We start from the raw sequence: 15,118 nt of genomic DNA, 5'->3' as shown, positions 1-15,118 counted from the left end.
TATTTTTAAGTTGCTGGAACTGGTTCTCGCGATAGGTATTGATTGTCATTATCGATATTTCGACGAGAAATCGATTCTCAATCTAGCTGAATTTTTGAATTTAACGCTCGTTGTACAGCTGTTAGCCGCTGGTTTCTTGAATATTTAAAAATATGAAAATGTAGTTTATTGATAAAAAATAGAAAGTGTCAAATATTTAGTCTACCGCGAGAGTTCTTCAGGTGCAGAAGAAAATCTATTCTATAACTAAACCAAAACTTTAATGAGAAATGCTTTAAGGCGTTTAAGTATTGAACATTTCAACAAGGAACCTATTTAAAATGCTTGCTAGGGGCGAAAATATACATGTGGATAACAAAAGATCCATTTGAAACAGTAAAATTGAGTAATAATACCAAAGACTGATGTTTTTACTTTTTATTTTATAGTATCCGATATAGATAGGTATATTTGAATTGTACATTATTATGCGTGTACCTAGAATCTGCGCATTATAAACAATGTGAGTGTTAAATAGACTCTTAAAACTAAATACATAACAAAATAATAAACATTTCAAGTGTTGCCTTGCGATTGCTGATCTGTTTCTTCTTGGGCTTCAGATACCTCTACTCTACTGTCGATTTCCTGTCCATACAATTCGTTTCCTTTGCTAATTATTTGCTATATCTGTCTGTAAATCTGTTGCTCCACATGCCTAGTTCTCTGTGGTTCCTATTGTACGTACGAGTAGTTATAGTTGTGTTACGCGAAATTAACTGATTCTGATTTTAAAAGCGACCGACCCAACCTCGTCAACAAATGCTGCGTAATCTCAGGATAAAAATGGTAAAAGTTCGTTCGCATGTATTACATTTAAGTTAGTTGGTAAGGAAAATCATAAATTACACTTTTTGAATTTACTCAAATATGCGTTTGTTCTTCACTTGATCTGTCTGTCGCCTGCCTATGTGTCGGCATCAGTAGCTGCTGATGCATCCGCCGATGGCTCCTCCGCTTGGGTCTCAACAGCCGAAGGTGTTGGAGTCGATTCCTCTTTGGGCGCAGCCTCTATGTGAATAGTCTCCGGTTCTGGAAGCGATGGTGGAGAAGCAGCAGCAGGAGCAGCAGCATCTGCTACTTCATCATCTTCTCTCGAAGACTGAGCTTGGAACGAAGGGTCCGAGAACGTGGGAGGTGGCAACTCATCGTAAAGGGGTGTACAGGCAGGAGATGCATCTGTTTGTGGTTTCGGGGCTGATGAATCACTCGCCACTTCAGCTGGCTTGGCAAAATCTTGCTCCACCGCTGCTTGCTCATTCTCCTGAAGAGGCTCGTTGCTTGCGGACTGATGAGCAGCACCCTCCGCTGGTTTCTGTGCCTCCATTCTTGCTTCGTAGTCCTGCAGTTCTCGATCCCAATCCTCCTCGGTGTCCTCAGCCGCCCCCGTCGGAGCGGGTGGTGCGCTTTTATCGACGTTCGCTAAATCCTCGTTATCTGCATTATTGGGCTTGGGCTCCGGCTCCGGAGCCATCTTATTACTACCATCTTCCATGGAGCCTATCGAATGGCGGTTGTTGTCGTCCCGCGAGCCTCGTCTGTTGCCAAAGCCCGGACGCTCACGATCCTCTCGTGGTCCCCCGCGAGCGCCACCTCGGGAGTTCATGGCACGGCGATCGTCAGCCATTTCCCCTCCGCGATCACCACGGAACCTGTTTCCCCCTGGACCAGGACCACCACCGGGTCCACCACGGCGCTTAAAATTGTTGCCGCCCTCGTCTTCATCGTCGCTCCAACGACCTCGACCACCGGGGCCTGGTCCTCCTCCGCCTCCGCCCATTCCTCGTCCTCCTGGGCCTCCTCCTCCTCCTCCCGGTCCTCCTCGTCCGCGTTGTTGGTTGTCATTAAAGGGATTTCGAGGATTAAAGAAACCTGCAAGAAACAAATAGTTAAATTAGGAGCTAGGAGTGACAGAAAATATTTATCTATCGATACTGTATCGATATTTTTACATAAATTCGATATTTTTAGATATTTTATTCCATCAAAGTTGTAGTATTTCCGATATTTTTTTCGAATATGAACTGTTATTTACAAAATCTGTATGCTCTACGAATAATAGGGTAATATACTTTAAGTATTGATAATGGGAGAGATACCCCTTTTATTTGATTTTTCGCGAAGTTAAACAAATTTGTTTGTCAACAATATTTTTTAGTCCGAACTTACGGCTCTTCAGGATCGAAAGGATAGTTATAAGTATTTTCTTCGTCTGTTGAATCAGAGCTCCGCCGTATACCGCTTATCTTACCTGGTCCCTGTTGTCGTCCACCTCCTGGGGGACCACCTGGTCCGCCGCCCCCTTGGTTCCGCATGAACATGGGCCCGACACCGTTGCCACCACCATTTCCAGGTGGCCCGCCCATGCGCTGCTGGTTAAAGGCTGCCGGCGGCGGAATACGCATTTGCATTAGGCTGGTGGGCTGATTGAATCGATTGTGATTCATGTTGGGCGGGAAGAAGTCGCCACCTGGTCCGCCATTGTGGCTCCCACGCGGTCCCACCATCCCCCGCGGTCCGCCTGGTCCTCCGCGATTATCAAAGTCTGCAACGGTCAGAATGGGGTTTTTATCGATTGGCAAAATTTTTAAATCTTAGCTTACCCATGAAGTCTGGCCTTGGCATTCCGTGATCTATTGGATTTAGATTTAGACGCGCTCGTGCTTCATTAAATGCCGCGTTCGGTCCAGGGCCTGGACCAGGTCCCGGTCCCGGTCCACCTGACCCGTTTCCGCCGCCATTCTCAGCACGCCAACGATCCGACTGCTCAACCACATCCTCCCGTCCGCCCCAGCGCGAGTTGGCTTGGCCCCGTGAGCGGTCTCTATCCCGCTCACGCTCCCTCTCCCTTTGGAACATCTCGTTCGCCACAACAGCGACTGCTACATCGACACTATTAGGCGATGGATTAAAAGCGCCCGCCTGCTGCTGGGAAGGCGGTGGGAGCGGAGCATCCTCAAGATCCATTTCTATGTCCATTTGATCGTCGCTCACGTTACCACTATTTCCCGACGTTGGCGGGCCTCCGCCGGGTATGGAAAGCGGTATGGCGGCACCAGGTGGTGGGAAGGGATTACCTGGAGGCAAGCCCATAGGATGCGGAGGTCCACCGATGCCTGCAAATGATTTTACATATAAATAATGCGTTAGTACAGTTCTGCAACCCTATTGGATTTGAAGTAGCTACCTGGAAATCCGGGAGGCATCATCGCCGGTGGCATCATCATCGGCGGGGGCATATTGGTGGTTGGCATCATCATCGGAGGTGGCATATTGGTTGGCGGCATCATCATTGGCGGCGGCATATTAATGCCCATAGGCGGACCCATCGGAAATTGACCTCTGCCAACCATGCCCATTAGCGATGGAGGTGGCGGCGCCCCTGGTCCTGGTGGCGGACCCACAGGCCCTCCCACTGGTCCCACCGGGGGCGGTTGAGTTGTGTCAATTCCAAAGATCATGCCAGGTGGTGGCGCTACACCAACGGGTATCGCCTCTGCGACGGGCGTGCCCTTGGTGTCCTTTCCGACATTTTTTACTTGGTTGATTTTCTGCTTCATCCAGGCGGGCATGGTGTCCTCGTCGAACATGCCGCCCTCCTCCAGGCTGTCAAAGTCTGTCTCAGTGCTCAGCTTGGACCAAGGAATGTAAGTTACACCCAGGTCCAGATCCCAGAAGTCCTTCCATTCCTTACTCTTCACTCCCTTGCCGGCCGCCCAAGAGATGGTGATGGCACGCCCCTGCAGCTTGTGATTCTTTAGCGCTTGCATCGCTTTGTGGGCATCCTGGCGACGGTTCATTACTATGAAAGCGCATCCTCGCGGCACAATCTGGTCGATGCTAACTATGTCGCCGTATTCGCCGAAGGTGTCGGATAGCTCCTCTTGATAAACAAGCTTCGACAGGTGTCCTACCCACAACGTAGTGCTACACACTGTAGGTTACAGAAAAAAAACCAAAAACAACGATTAATAGGGGGTTTAATGGAAAGGTATTGAAGAAAGTAGGGATGACGAGAAGACCGATATTTAAATATATATTGTTTGCTTAACATATCGTACCACAAAAGCTAGTTTTAATTTTTCGTATTTTTTGAGTTAACGAACATTATTTCCTATATGATATTGATCGATATGTTTTGTCGATATACATTTAATATCGGATTTTCCTTTTCGACTTATATAGTTAGTTTGGAAGTTTCTTTGACTCGTTGATCTGTGTGCATACTACAGAACTTGAAATAAGTAAAACTAGGTAGAAAACAAAGATATACATTCCAAATATTATTTAGGTAAATACTTTAAGGTCGTTTTTATGACCGTTATATGATGTAGTCGTCTGATATTTATAAATATTTTAAAACTTTTACAATTAGTAGACTAAAATATTTTAATTATTTAGGTTTTCGAATAAGTTTACGATAATTCGAATGGCAGTAATAGGATATAGTGCCCCGATCTGGCTCTTTCTGACACATATGCAGAGGAAAGACTATTTAAAAAGTTGTAATCAAATCGTTCTAAAATCGTGCCTGCACGGTTCGGCTAATATTAAACAGTATTGATTGACTATAATAAATATATTCTGTTTACTGCAGAATTACTATGAAAGCTAACCAACAGTTTCGTTTACTTAATGACTCTCAATACGCGAGCCGAATCAAAGTCACGCTTTTTAACTATGATATTTTAAATCTAATTTTTCTAATTTTTAAAATTTTTCCATTAATAAAATGGTATCCTATTTATCGTACAAGGAGTATGTTGGATGTTCCTTATGTACATGTTCAATTAAAAATCTTGCTCGAAAACGCATTATCATGGGGAGTGGGTACATAGATTTATAAATTGCCAGAATTTATATGCTCAAGAAAAACTAAAGCTAAAACACACACACACACACGTCAACTGAGCCAAGGAGCTGCCTGCAGAGAAAGAGAAGGATCTTTCGGATTAGCATTAAAAAAAAAGTTCGATGGAATAGATGAATCTCAATGAGCCCAGCTTCTTGAGCACTCGTAGAGATCCATTTTCCGATCGCGAATAATAGTTACCACTGAGGTGCTCCTTTTTAATATCCGGCAGGCCCTTTTTGCGGCGCTCACGTTCGTGCTCTCGATCCCGCTCTTTGTCGCGGTTGCTACGCTCCATGCGATCCCTGTCCCGTGATCCTCGCCGCCGGCTGGAGCGTGGCGATCTAGTGCGGGATCTTGACCGCGAGCTGCGTCGCCGGCGATCGTTTCCAGGGCCGCCACCTCCACCGGCGCCTCGTCCGCGCGGCGACCTAGAACGGCTGCGACTGCTCCGGCGGCTCCGCTTGTATCGATCGCGGTCCGGCGTCGGACTGCGCGAATCGGCACCATCCAGGTTGATCACCTATTGGAGTCGATGGTAGTGTTTGCAAGAAAATTTGAGAGAAGTGGATACGTGATAAAAACGTTAACATTTCGGTAAGCTTAAAAAATCTGAGTGGGTCCAGGAGCGGAAATGAAGTTGGGATTCGGATTCGGATTGAGATGGGATTAGTGGCAGATAGGACTAGACTGAATAAAGACAGCATTCTTTGGCGTGTGTTGACGTGTGGTTCTGTTTTATCTTTCACTTTAGAATTCGGCGATTTCTATTCTCTGGAGTATTTTTCGAGGCATTTTTCATTTATCGTTTTCGAGCAAGATTTAAGTTCTTGAATTTACATATTAAGGAACTTACCAAACGTTGTTATAGCATCAGGCAACACGGGTTGTTCCGCCGGACATTACTGGTCTTTAAAAACCTTACCTTTGGCTTCTTTTTAGCATACTTTATAAAAAACCATCAATTCTCTATCATTGATTCAGATTAGACATATACGCCGCCGCGCCACGCCGCCGCCGCCGCCGATTTTTGCCTTATTTGACGCGCCGCCGCCAAATTATGAAAATAACGGCGCGCCGCGGCGCGCCGCTGGTGCGGCATCGGCGCAGCTTCAGCGCGGCCTTCAGTGTCATTGTTCTTTATAAAACTTTAAAAAAAATAAATAACTCATTAAAATGGCCTTTTTGCCTTATTTGACGCGCCGCCGCCGCCGGTTCTTTCTGACTACTACGCCGCCGCCGCCGAGTCATTTTGACCTCTACGCCGCCGCCGATGCCTTTAACCATCGGCGTAAACCTCTAATTCAGATATTATCAAGATTCAGATATTGGCAATTGCCGTATGAGGCTTTTAAAAATACTTTGGGGACAGCATTCGGTTAACTTTTAGGCGCGGATAAGGGAGGATTAAGTTTAAGGCATTAGATATTCAAATCGTAATTGCAAGGGCATATTACAAAACAAATATAACAATAATTGTCAAGTTAACTGAATCGAATTGGTCTTCTGAACACGCCGAAATTCCATCGGTTATAACAACATTTTGGGAACATATTATTCTACGGCTCAACTGCACGTCAGCACAAGGCACAAGTGGCATCTGGATGCGACTTCCAATTATAAACTAATGATATTGTACTGGGCCATGTTTATGCTTCTGGCCAACCATTCTGTTCGGATCACATGGCCAGGAGCATACACCACAGCTTTAAGATAGAAATAGGAAGAAGTTTCGAAAGGTATACCTCAATGGTCTGCTGCTCCGATATGAACTCCACATCCTTGTTGAGGTCCATGCTGTCATTGAGGTTCATACCCATATTCATGCCCATGCCAATCCCCATGCCCGGGGGCATGCCGGCAGTGCCCTGCAATAATAATTATTAAAGAAGGAAAGTCCAAGAACAGTGGCGCCTCATACATACCTTCATAACATTTTGAAAATGCTGCTGTAGAGCCTCGTCCGGATACCGGTGCTTCTGGTTCTCCTCCTGCTGCTTGAACTTCTGAAAGTTCTGCAGCGTTTGCAGCTGCCGCAGTACGTTGGGATCGTTGAGCAGCTGCTTGAGATTGTTGTTCTGGAATTGAAAATTACCAAAAGAAAACATTACACAAGGATTTTAACTAAAAAATAGATAAATAAAAGGCTTAACACGAAACAGAAATACCAAAACAAAGGGAAACGAATAATGGTGAATGAAAAAATAGAAATGCAAGAAGTTAATGGCTCGCCATACGTCTAATAGCTTGGAGGAAGTGGGCGGCGAGTCGTCGCCCATGCAGTGGTGATCATCGGCCATCATCATGCCATCGTCGTCGTCCTCGATAATCTCCCGCACCCGGTAATCGAGGTCGTGCGTGCTCTTGCTGTGTTCCCTCTTGTGGTGGTGGGACTTGCTGGATTTGCTTGAGCAAGAGGCCCCGGACTGGCGCTTGGAGTAATGCTGCTCCGAGTAGTGGCGCTTGGAGCTGCCGCTGCCGCCACCGCCGAACTTCTCATGGCCCAGCTAACGAGTTTGAGCGAGGACGAAAGGCGTTGTTAGTTAGCAAGACATGAGATACAGAAATATACAAGCAGCAGATAGTGAACACGGTGTGTGGGGGTGTGTTAGTAGGCAGACTCCAATTCCAGCAAATATTTCATCACTCACCGACAAGTCCGGCATGGCTCCTCCCATCTTATCGTCGCCGATGGCGCTGCTCATGCTGATCTCCATGCCACTCATGCCCGACGAGTTAAGCATCCCGTTGGGTCCGCTTGAGATGTCCGCCAGGCTGAGAGCACCACTGCTACCGCTGGGACCGGGACCCACGCCGCCGCCGGAGCCACCGCCAGCACCGATGGGCGGCATCTGGTGGTAGATAGGATGATTGGGGTCTGCCAGGTCGAAGATCGGCTGGATGACCTCCGACTTGAAGACGTTGTTCTTCTGCCATAGGTTCAGGACCCGGATAATTCGGCTTTTGTCCTCAGGCGCGCACCGGAACAGATTGGCGAACGTCTCCGTCAGGTTGCGTTGGAAGCGGGGCGCGAAGACGTCCTTATCGGTGCCGTACTGGTGCCGTGACTGGCGCACAATCGAGTCGATCACATAGAGGCCTGGCACCTTGTACTCCGGCTTGCACTTGAGGATGAACTTTTCCACGCTCTGCACGACGTGCTTGTAGAACTTGATGGCTCGCATCGCCGACCTGGTGATTGCGGCCATCTTAGCCTTAGAAATGGGCGGCCGGCTATCATAGAGTCCAGAGAGCTGCAACGGAAGCGAATGGCATTGGCATGAGCATTTGGCACGGGTAAGGGGACCCGGGACTGGCGATTATCGTTATCGGGTGCTGCGCCACCGCGCGAAGCAACCCTGGGCGGCGCTTGTCGGAAAAATTCTGGGCCCTGCCTGGAGAGATCTCCATCCGCGGCGACCATTACCCAGCCTAGTGCTGGCCGGATATTGTGTAACCACCTCCGGCGAGGCTGCACCCTTCGCAGCCCTTTTGCAGGCAATCCGACAATCCATCCGGCGCTGTTCCCAGCGTTTATCCATCTTACCTCATTGTTGAAAGCCACGACGGTTTCCATGTTCATTTGTTCGTTTCACTCACGGCGGACACCCACGAACTTCAGATTTGCATGCTTTGGTTGGTCTCCAAAAACTCTTACAGCTCGCCGAACGCTAATTTGTAAACTTTTCAGCGATTTCCACACTTTTAAAAAGATTTTCTACAAAGCGTGAAAAAAATGGCTGCCCTTGCCCACAGCGTTGCCACACAGTTGCCTTGACAATCGATACGAAAAAATAGCGATAGTCGATGTATCTCAAATCTGGCAACGCCGAGCCAACGTCCAGCCATAAACTGCTTTGTTACAACAAAGGTAGCGTTGCCACCTTTTCCGGCGAGAATTTTTCGGTGCAACTTTGGTTTTTTTTTCTTGGCCTTGCCAGACTGAGGGACAGCCGTGGTAAATTCCGTGGTGAATTCAGCCAGTATTGCACAGCGCAGAAGCCCGTGTCAAGTGTTGTAAAGGATTTGGGCATAAATAATAATTAAAAAGAATAAATAATCAACATGAGCTCCAACCATCGTCCCCTAGACGAATCCGACATCCTGCTGATTCGCACCATTCGCGACACACCGTCGCTCTACGATCCTCAACTGCCCTCCTTCCGGCTTTCACAGCGGAAGGAGGAGGATTGGGCAAAAGTTGCGGACGTTCTCAATATCTCGACGACGGACGCACGGCGTCGTTGGACGTGCCTGCGGGACCGATACTCTCGCGAGCTCAAGCAGAAGCGCCTGCATCCGACTGGCGAGTTCGGGCACAATGACTTCTTCAGGAAGATGGACTTTCTGCGGGACTTTGTGCGAAAGAGGCGCGAGCGGCGGGGACGCGACCGTGAAAGGGACCAGAAGCCCGCAGGTTGGCTCAAGGTAGACATGCGTCGGCGGCGCATTCGCCTCCCCCTGGACAACGACACTTTGATCGAGGACCGTGGCTCGCCGGAATATGAGGAAGGCGAGGACCAGTCCTACCAGGCCAAGTTGGAGGTGCAGACGACGCATTCTGAGACCTATTCAGTGCTCGTGGAGGCGGACGATGGCCAAGAGGAGAACGATCACGAGAGCTTCGAGGAGTTCGATCCGGAGGGCGACAATAAGGCCCTTTGCAGTACAGTGGTCACCCTCCATTCGCAAGATGCCACTGCCAAGGCCAGCGTCGTGCCGCCTGCGGAAACAATCGACCCCAGCCAAGTGGACGAAAACGACTACGTAGTCTGCGTGGCCAATACGAGCCAGGAGCGAGAGCAATCTGCCGCAGAGATAGCCACTTCGAATACCCCGGAAACGGAGGATGACTTCTTCTGCAAGTCCATAGCTGCTTATCTGCGCCAGCTGTCGCGCGTCCACAAGATCAAGGCAAAGGTGGAAATGTATCAGATACTGGAGAAATATATACTACTCGAAGAGAGCGGGACCAAGGCAAGTGCGGGTTCCGGCGGGGCATCACGGTCAGGCACTGGCTGAACAGGTTACATAGCTACTTATGTACATAGTTTTTAATATATAGTTTTTTAATGCAGTACAAATATACAAAGTGACGAAAATCTGTGAGCTTAATCTATCTGCGAAAGGCAGTACTCTAGTACTACTCCTAACAGAAGTCCTCGTTGATTATATTGGCGTCAACGGCCAGTCCGCGCTCTTTCAGCGCTTTGGACACCAAGCGGTGCTTCTCCTGCCGCTGCTCCTGTTCGCGACGCTGGGCATCCAGGATTTCGTCCACGGATATCTCTTTGAGCGGGAGTTTTTGCTCCTTTTCGCGATCCTGTCAAAGAAGGATATTCGTATTAGGGCTTTCTGAATCTCGCTGAATACGCAGGGTCTCTTGTTTCACTTACAATTTCGCCGAGCAGCACCACATTCTCGCCGCGAATGATGAAGACTCCACGTGGAATGTCGCCGTACTCGTTGCCCACATGTATCCGTTCGATGGTGCGCTGGAGCACCAGGTTGGCGAACTGGTCCACCGAGCGCAGGTATCCAATCAGCGTCCGTCCATCCCGCAACAGCACCATTAGCTTCTCTGCAAAGTGCCGGTTTTAGCATTCCTTTCAGTGTAATTTGCTAAATCAGTCGCGCCTACTCACTGTCAACCTCTTCCAGGAGATGGGCTGTGCCGGCCAGGGGATTGAGATCGTCCATTTCGGATTTGGAGGTAGATTTACGCGAATAAATAATTATGGGCCAAAGTTAAGACTTTTTTCTAAAAAACAAAACCTGTTATCGATGATATCGATATCGATACTATCGATAAATATTGATATTTTTCACGGGAAAACTTATTGGAAAAGCTTCAAAACGTTTCTGGTATTTAAAAGAGCCGGGTGGTATTTTTTAGCGGTCCTGCCCACGGTCACTCTGGTTTTGAAACAACATTGCAAGGAACACGAAATATCCCGAAATATACGCAAAATGAAGTGAGTCCCAGGATCAGGTCAATGAAAGGACCTCGCTAATGTCTTCCCAACAGGCTCAGCGTAGACGGCCTGCTCGTCTACTTCCCGTACGAGTACATCTACCCTGAGCAGTATGCGTACATGCTGGAACTGAAGCGAAGCCTGGACGCCAAAGGCCACTGTCTGCTGGAGATGCCTTCGGGCACCGGCAAGACGGCTACGCTGCTCTCCCTAATCGTGGCCTACATGTTGGAGCACCCGGAGTCTGTTCGCAAACTGATCTACTGTTCGCGCACAGTGCCGGAGATCGAGAAAGTAATTGCAGAGCTGCAGAACCTGATGGTCTACTACGAGCGCAACTGTCCGATGCCGCCACCCCTGACTGGCTTGGTACTCAGCTCCCGCAAGAACATGTGCATCCACCCCGAGGTGAGCAAGGAGCGCGAGGGAAAGGCGGTGGACGGCAAGTGCTATGGCCTAACAGCCAGCTACATTCGCGACCGGCACGAGATGGACACCGAGACGCCTATCTGTAAGGGAGTATTGCCGATTTTCGGTGTCCACCATTTAATGTTATAATATGTTCATTTGCAGGCCAGTACTTTGAGGGATTCAGCTTGGAGGGCAAGGAGTCCACACTGCCGGTGGGCGTGTATAGCATCGATGATCTGAAGGAGTACGGGCGATCGAGGAACTGGTGCCCCTACTTTCTGGCCCGCTATGCAGTAAGCCTCGATGCCCAATCGCTGGAACAGATTATATAGTGTAGTGTTGTCCACCTCCAGATTGCCCATGCTCACATTGTGGTATACAGCTACCACTACCTGCTGGATCCGAAGATAGCCCAGGTGGTATCCAAGGAGATGAGCCGCGAGTCTTGCGTGGTTTTCGATGAGGCGCACAACATCGACAACGTGTGCATAGACTCGATGAGTGTCAAGATCAACAGACGAACCGTGGAGCGCAGTACAAATGCCTTAAATCAGCTAACCAAACTGGTGCAAGAGTAAGTGCCTAATCCCCAAGCCCATTCAATCGATTTCAATGGCTTCTCTCGCGTTTACAGCATTCGGGAGGAGGACACGAATCGCCTGAATGAGGAGTACCAGCGCATGGTTCAGGGCTTGAAGGATGCCAGTGTGCAGCGGGACACAGACATGATACTGGCCAATCCGGTGTTGCCAAACGATGTGCTGACCGAGGTGGTGCCGGGAAACATTCGCAACGCTGACCACTTCCTCAGCTTTCTGCGACGCTTTATAGAATACATTAAGACCAGACTGCGCGTTCACCATGTGGTTCAGGAGTCGCCTGCCGGATTCCTCAAGGACATTTCCTCCAAGATTTGCATCGAACGTAAGCCCCTGCGGTTCTGTGCAGAGCGTCTGTCCAGTTTGCTGCGCACCCTGGAGATCACTGATTTGACAGAGTTCGGTGCTCTCACTCTGGTCGGTTTCCTGCCGCACTTTTATATCTTGATTGGGAAGTAAAAATGTATACATCTCTCCCTTAGATCACCCACTTTGCCACTTTGGTGTCCACCTATACGAAGGGTTTTACCATTATCATCGAGCCCTTCGACGACAAAACGCCAACAGTATCGAACCCGATTTTGCACTTTAGCTGCCTGGACTCTTCCATAGCCATGGCTCCGGTGTTTTCGCGTTTTCAGACGGTTGTCATCACCTCGGGCACACTATCGCCCATGGACATGTACCCGAAGATTCTCGACTTTGATCCTGTGGTCATGAGCAGTTTTACCATGACGCTGGCCCGTCCGTGTCTACTGCCCATGGTAATTACTATATTTCACAATTAATGCCAGCGTTTGGTGTAATAATATTTCCCGAACAGATCGTGTCCAAGGGCAACGACCAGGTGACCATTTCCTCCAAGTTCGAGACGAGGGAGGACACCGCTGTCATCCGAAACTATGGCCAGCTGCTGGTGGAGGTGGCCAAGACAGTGCCTGACGGAATCGTTTGCTTCTTCACATCCTACCTGTACTTGGAATCTGTGGTGGCCTCCTGGTATGATCAGGGCATTGTCGACACCTTGCTGCGCTACAAGCTGCTGTTCATTGAAACCCAGGACAATGCCGAGACCAGCTACGCCTTGATGAACTATGTTAAGGTGAGATATTCATGCACTCGCGACTGCTAGGGCTTCTCTCTTGGCCTAGTTTGCTTGCATTCACACACTTTTAGTCGCACTCTTTCAGAACGGAGCATTGCAGTTCTAGCAGAGCGTTGGTTAACACATTTAATTACCGATCTTGGCTACTTTTCGAACAACAGAATATTTAAACAAGTTCTGGTATACATATAACCCAAAATTTGTTGACATATTTGTGTTAAAATAGTTTATTACTTCAAGAATATATTGTTCGAACTCTAAGTTCTTTGAATCAGATATGTACCCAAGGTTTAAAAGTGTAAATTTTAAAAACTTCTCCTATTTTAAAATTTGCTTTTTTACTTTTTTTTTTAAGGACACGATTCACACGAAAGTATGAAACATTTTGAAGTGAACTAACTATTATAAATTAGAATCAGAATGAAATTTGTTGAACTTAATTAATTTTTAAATTTTTCCAAAGATTCACAATAATTGTTTGACAACTTCCTAAAAAATTTACGAATAGTTCAAAAATTTGGACAGTTTACATGCATATCCCTCCCCCCCTTGTATGACATATTTGATCCCTTCTGCAAGAGTGTACATAAATTGCAATCAAACTTGACTTATACCCCCATTTCAACTTGCAGGCCTGCGATTGTGGTCGCGGCGCAGTGCTGCTGGCTGTGGCGCGTGGCAAGGTCTCGGAGGGTGTGGATTTCGACCATCATTATGGTCGCGCGGTGCTCATGTTCGGCATCCCCTACGTGTACACGCAGTCGCGCATTCTCAAGGCACGACTCGACTACCTTCGCGATCAGTTTCAGATACGTGAGAATGACTTTCTGACCTTCGACGCCATGCGGCATGCGGCCCAATGTGTGGGCCGGGCGCTGCGCGGTAAGACGGACTACGGCATCATGATCTTTGCGGACAAGAGGTTCTCGCGGCAGGACAAGCGTTCGCGTCTACCGAAGTGGATTCAGGAGCATCTGGTGGACAGCTTCTGCAATTTGAGCACAGAGGAGGCCGTGCAGCTGGCCCGACGATGGCTGCGACGCATGGCGCAGCCCTTCACACGCGAGGACCAGCTGGGCATCTCCCTGCTGACACTCGCCCAGCTGGAGAACATTGAGCAGGAGAAGCTGGAGCGGCAGGCGCAGGGCAAGCAGGGCGTGGGTGGTGAGGTGCAGGAGTTGTAAAACGTGGGAAGTGCTGGCTCGCTCGCTCAGCCAACCGGCTCTTTGTCCGACCACCGCCTTCCGGGAATAACTCAAGTCGTTGAGCCGTCAGCTAATGACATTGAATGCCATTAAAAGCGAAGCGCGCAGCGTCGAAGCTGGAAAATTTAAAAGTTAAATCTCTTTTTTTTTGTGTTGGCTGCCATGCAAATCGGACGTAAATGTCCAATTAATGGCTAATTAATATTATTTATAATTTTGCAGGCATGACTAACGGGGCCGCTCAAGGCGGCGAAAGGGCGCAAGCGCAGCGTAGCTCGAGCTTTGCTCTTGCACTTGTGTTTGTAACTATACTTTGTTACTTGCTTTTTTTCTTGAACTTTAAAAGTTGATTGGCCACAAAGTATTAGAAACAGAGTGTAAGAATAATAAATTTCTAAGTTTTTATAATATAATTTTCTTCTTGAAAGTTTTCAACAATTTAACAGGCGATTCGTACTTTTTTTTGATAGCTAAGAAATCACAACGAATTATTTGTTAACTATCAAGTTGTGCCATCATTTATAGTTGTCTTTAAATAATCTGTTAAAAATTAGTGAATGAATTAGATAGCTTGAGTTATTTTCTTACTTTCATTGGAAAGCGCAAGAAAATTCAAAAGACTCAACCATGAGATAGCCGGTACTTAAAGCTTTCTATGTTGAATTTAATTATAAAAATCTACGAAAAATAGAAGAAACCTAGGGCCTAGACTGAAACTCTTAGACTGGGCTGCTTTTAAATTATTATTTTTGATAGCTATTTTTATAATACACTGATACTTAACGAATATTCGTGTCTAGTAAGAAGAAATCCCACAATTCAGAGCGAACTCAGAAGCGAATGTTCCGTACATTTAGCTGCTTATTTTTTTATAGATTCATTTTCATATAAAGTTTGGTTTTTATATCATTTTAAAATACCTAGATCGGTTC

At 47.6% G+C, this 15,118-nt stretch overlaps 4 protein-coding genes across 7 annotated transcripts; 2 read left to right on the top strand and 2 right to left on the bottom strand.

Annotated features, from left to right (window-relative positions):
* Nucleotides 1–402: 402 nt before the first annotated feature.
* On the bottom strand, nt 403–8,677 carry Isha (Insulator su(Hw) mRNA adaptor). Of its 4 annotated transcripts, XM_017171901.3 has the most exons (10): nt 8,439–8,670; nt 7,543–8,145; nt 7,129–7,398; nt 6,817–6,969; nt 6,637–6,759; nt 5,093–5,414; nt 3,227–3,973; nt 2,643–3,155; nt 2,291–2,584; nt 403–1,911 (listed from the first exon to the last, which is right to left on the bottom strand). In XM_017171901.3, exons 1-10 carry the CDS (start codon nt 8,472–8,474, stop codon nt 947–949), a joined length of 4,026 nt encoding a protein of 1,341 aa, XP_017027390.1. In that variant the 5' UTR covers nt 8,475–8,670; the 3' UTR covers nt 403–946. The 4 variants fall into 4 exon arrangements, with proteins under 4 accessions (XP_017027390.1, XP_017027391.1, XP_070139795.1 ...); XM_017171902.3 differs by lacking the exon at nt 7,129–7,398 and having other exon boundaries at nt 8,439–8,669; XM_017171903.2 differs by lacking the exons at nt 403–1,911; nt 2,291–2,584; nt 2,643–3,155; nt 5,093–5,414 and having other exon boundaries at nt 3,804–3,973; nt 8,439–8,677.
* A 115-nt stretch (nt 8,678–8,792) lies between these two features.
* Nucleotides 8,793–9,944, top strand: hng1 (hinge1). The gene has a single exon (XM_017171904.3). The coding sequence runs from the start codon at nt 8,957–8,959 to the stop codon at nt 9,911–9,913; it is 957 nt and encodes a 318-aa protein (XP_017027393.1). The 5' UTR covers nt 8,793–8,956; the 3' UTR covers nt 9,914–9,944.
* Nucleotides 9,940–10,678, bottom strand: LSm1 (U6 snRNA-associated Sm-like protein LSm1). Its single transcript, XM_017171905.3, has 3 exons — nt 10,537–10,678; nt 10,288–10,472; nt 9,940–10,214 (listed from the first exon to the last, which is right to left on the bottom strand). Exons 1-3 carry the CDS (start codon nt 10,589–10,591, stop codon nt 10,041–10,043), a joined length of 414 nt encoding a protein of 137 aa, XP_017027394.1. The 5' UTR covers nt 10,592–10,678; the 3' UTR covers nt 9,940–10,040.
* Nucleotides 10,679–10,742: 64 nt separating this feature from the next.
* Nucleotides 10,743–14,360, top strand: Xpd (general transcription and DNA repair factor IIH helicase subunit Xpd). The gene is made up of 8 exons (XM_017172055.2): nt 10,743–10,866; nt 10,920–11,377; nt 11,440–11,570; nt 11,631–11,851; nt 11,912–12,293; nt 12,359–12,640; nt 12,700–12,978; nt 13,614–14,360. Exons 1-8 carry the CDS (start codon nt 10,862–10,864, stop codon nt 14,163–14,165), a joined length of 2,310 nt encoding a protein of 769 aa, XP_017027544.1. The 5' UTR covers nt 10,743–10,861; the 3' UTR covers nt 14,166–14,360.
* The last annotated feature ends 758 nt before the right edge of the window (nt 14,361–15,118 follow it).

Source organism: Drosophila kikkawai, chromosome 2R, assembly GCF_030179895.1.
Source record: "Drosophila kikkawai strain 14028-0561.14 chromosome 2R, DkikHiC1v2, whole genome shotgun sequence".
Taxonomy (NCBI): Eukaryota; Metazoa; Arthropoda; class Insecta; order Diptera; family Drosophilidae; genus Drosophila; species Drosophila kikkawai.
Note: the sequence above shows the minus strand (reverse complement) of the source record. Positions and strands in the feature narration are given on the sequence as shown.

What these genes read in the sequence shown, in the direction of transcription:
- Isha (XM_017171901.3), bottom strand. Translation starts at nt 8,474, where the DNA reads ATGAACATGGAAACCGTCGTGGCTTTCAACAATGAG. An exon ending in CGGAGCAGCAGACCATTGAG is followed by an intron (nt 5,415 to 6,636) that starts GTATACCTTTCG and finishes CGACTCCAATAG; the next exon opens with GTGATCAACCTGGATGGTGC. An exon ending in GCCAAGGCCAGACTTCATGG is followed by an intron (nt 2,585 to 2,642) that starts GTAAGCTAAGAT and finishes TGACCGTTGCAG; the next exon opens with ACTTTGATAATCGCGGAGGA.
- Xpd (XM_017172055.2), top strand. An exon ending in CTAACCAAACTGGTGCAAGA is followed by an intron (nt 11,852 to 11,911) that starts GTAAGTGCCTAA and finishes TCGCGTTTACAG; the next exon opens with CATTCGGGAGGAGGACACGA. An exon ending in CCTTGATGAACTATGTTAAG is followed by an intron (nt 12,979 to 13,613) that starts GTGAGATATTCA and finishes TTCAACTTGCAG; the next exon opens with GCCTGCGATTGTGGTCGCGG.
- LSm1 (XM_017171905.3), bottom strand. Translation starts at nt 10,591, where the DNA reads ATGGACGATCTCAATCCCCTGGCCGGCACAGCCCATCTCCTGGAAGAG. An exon ending in TCTCCTGGAAGAGGTTGACA is followed by an intron (nt 10,473 to 10,536) that starts GTGAGTAGGCGC and finishes GGCACTTTGCAG; the next exon opens with AGAAGCTAATGGTGCTGTTG. An exon ending in TGGTGCTGCTCGGCGAAATT is followed by an intron (nt 10,215 to 10,287) that starts GTAAGTGAAACA and finishes CTTCTTTGACAG; the next exon opens with GATCGCGAAAAGGAGCAAAA.
- hng1 (XM_017171904.3), top strand. Translation starts at nt 8,957, where the DNA reads ATGAGCTCCAACCATCGTCCCCTAGACGAATCCGACATCCTGCTGATT.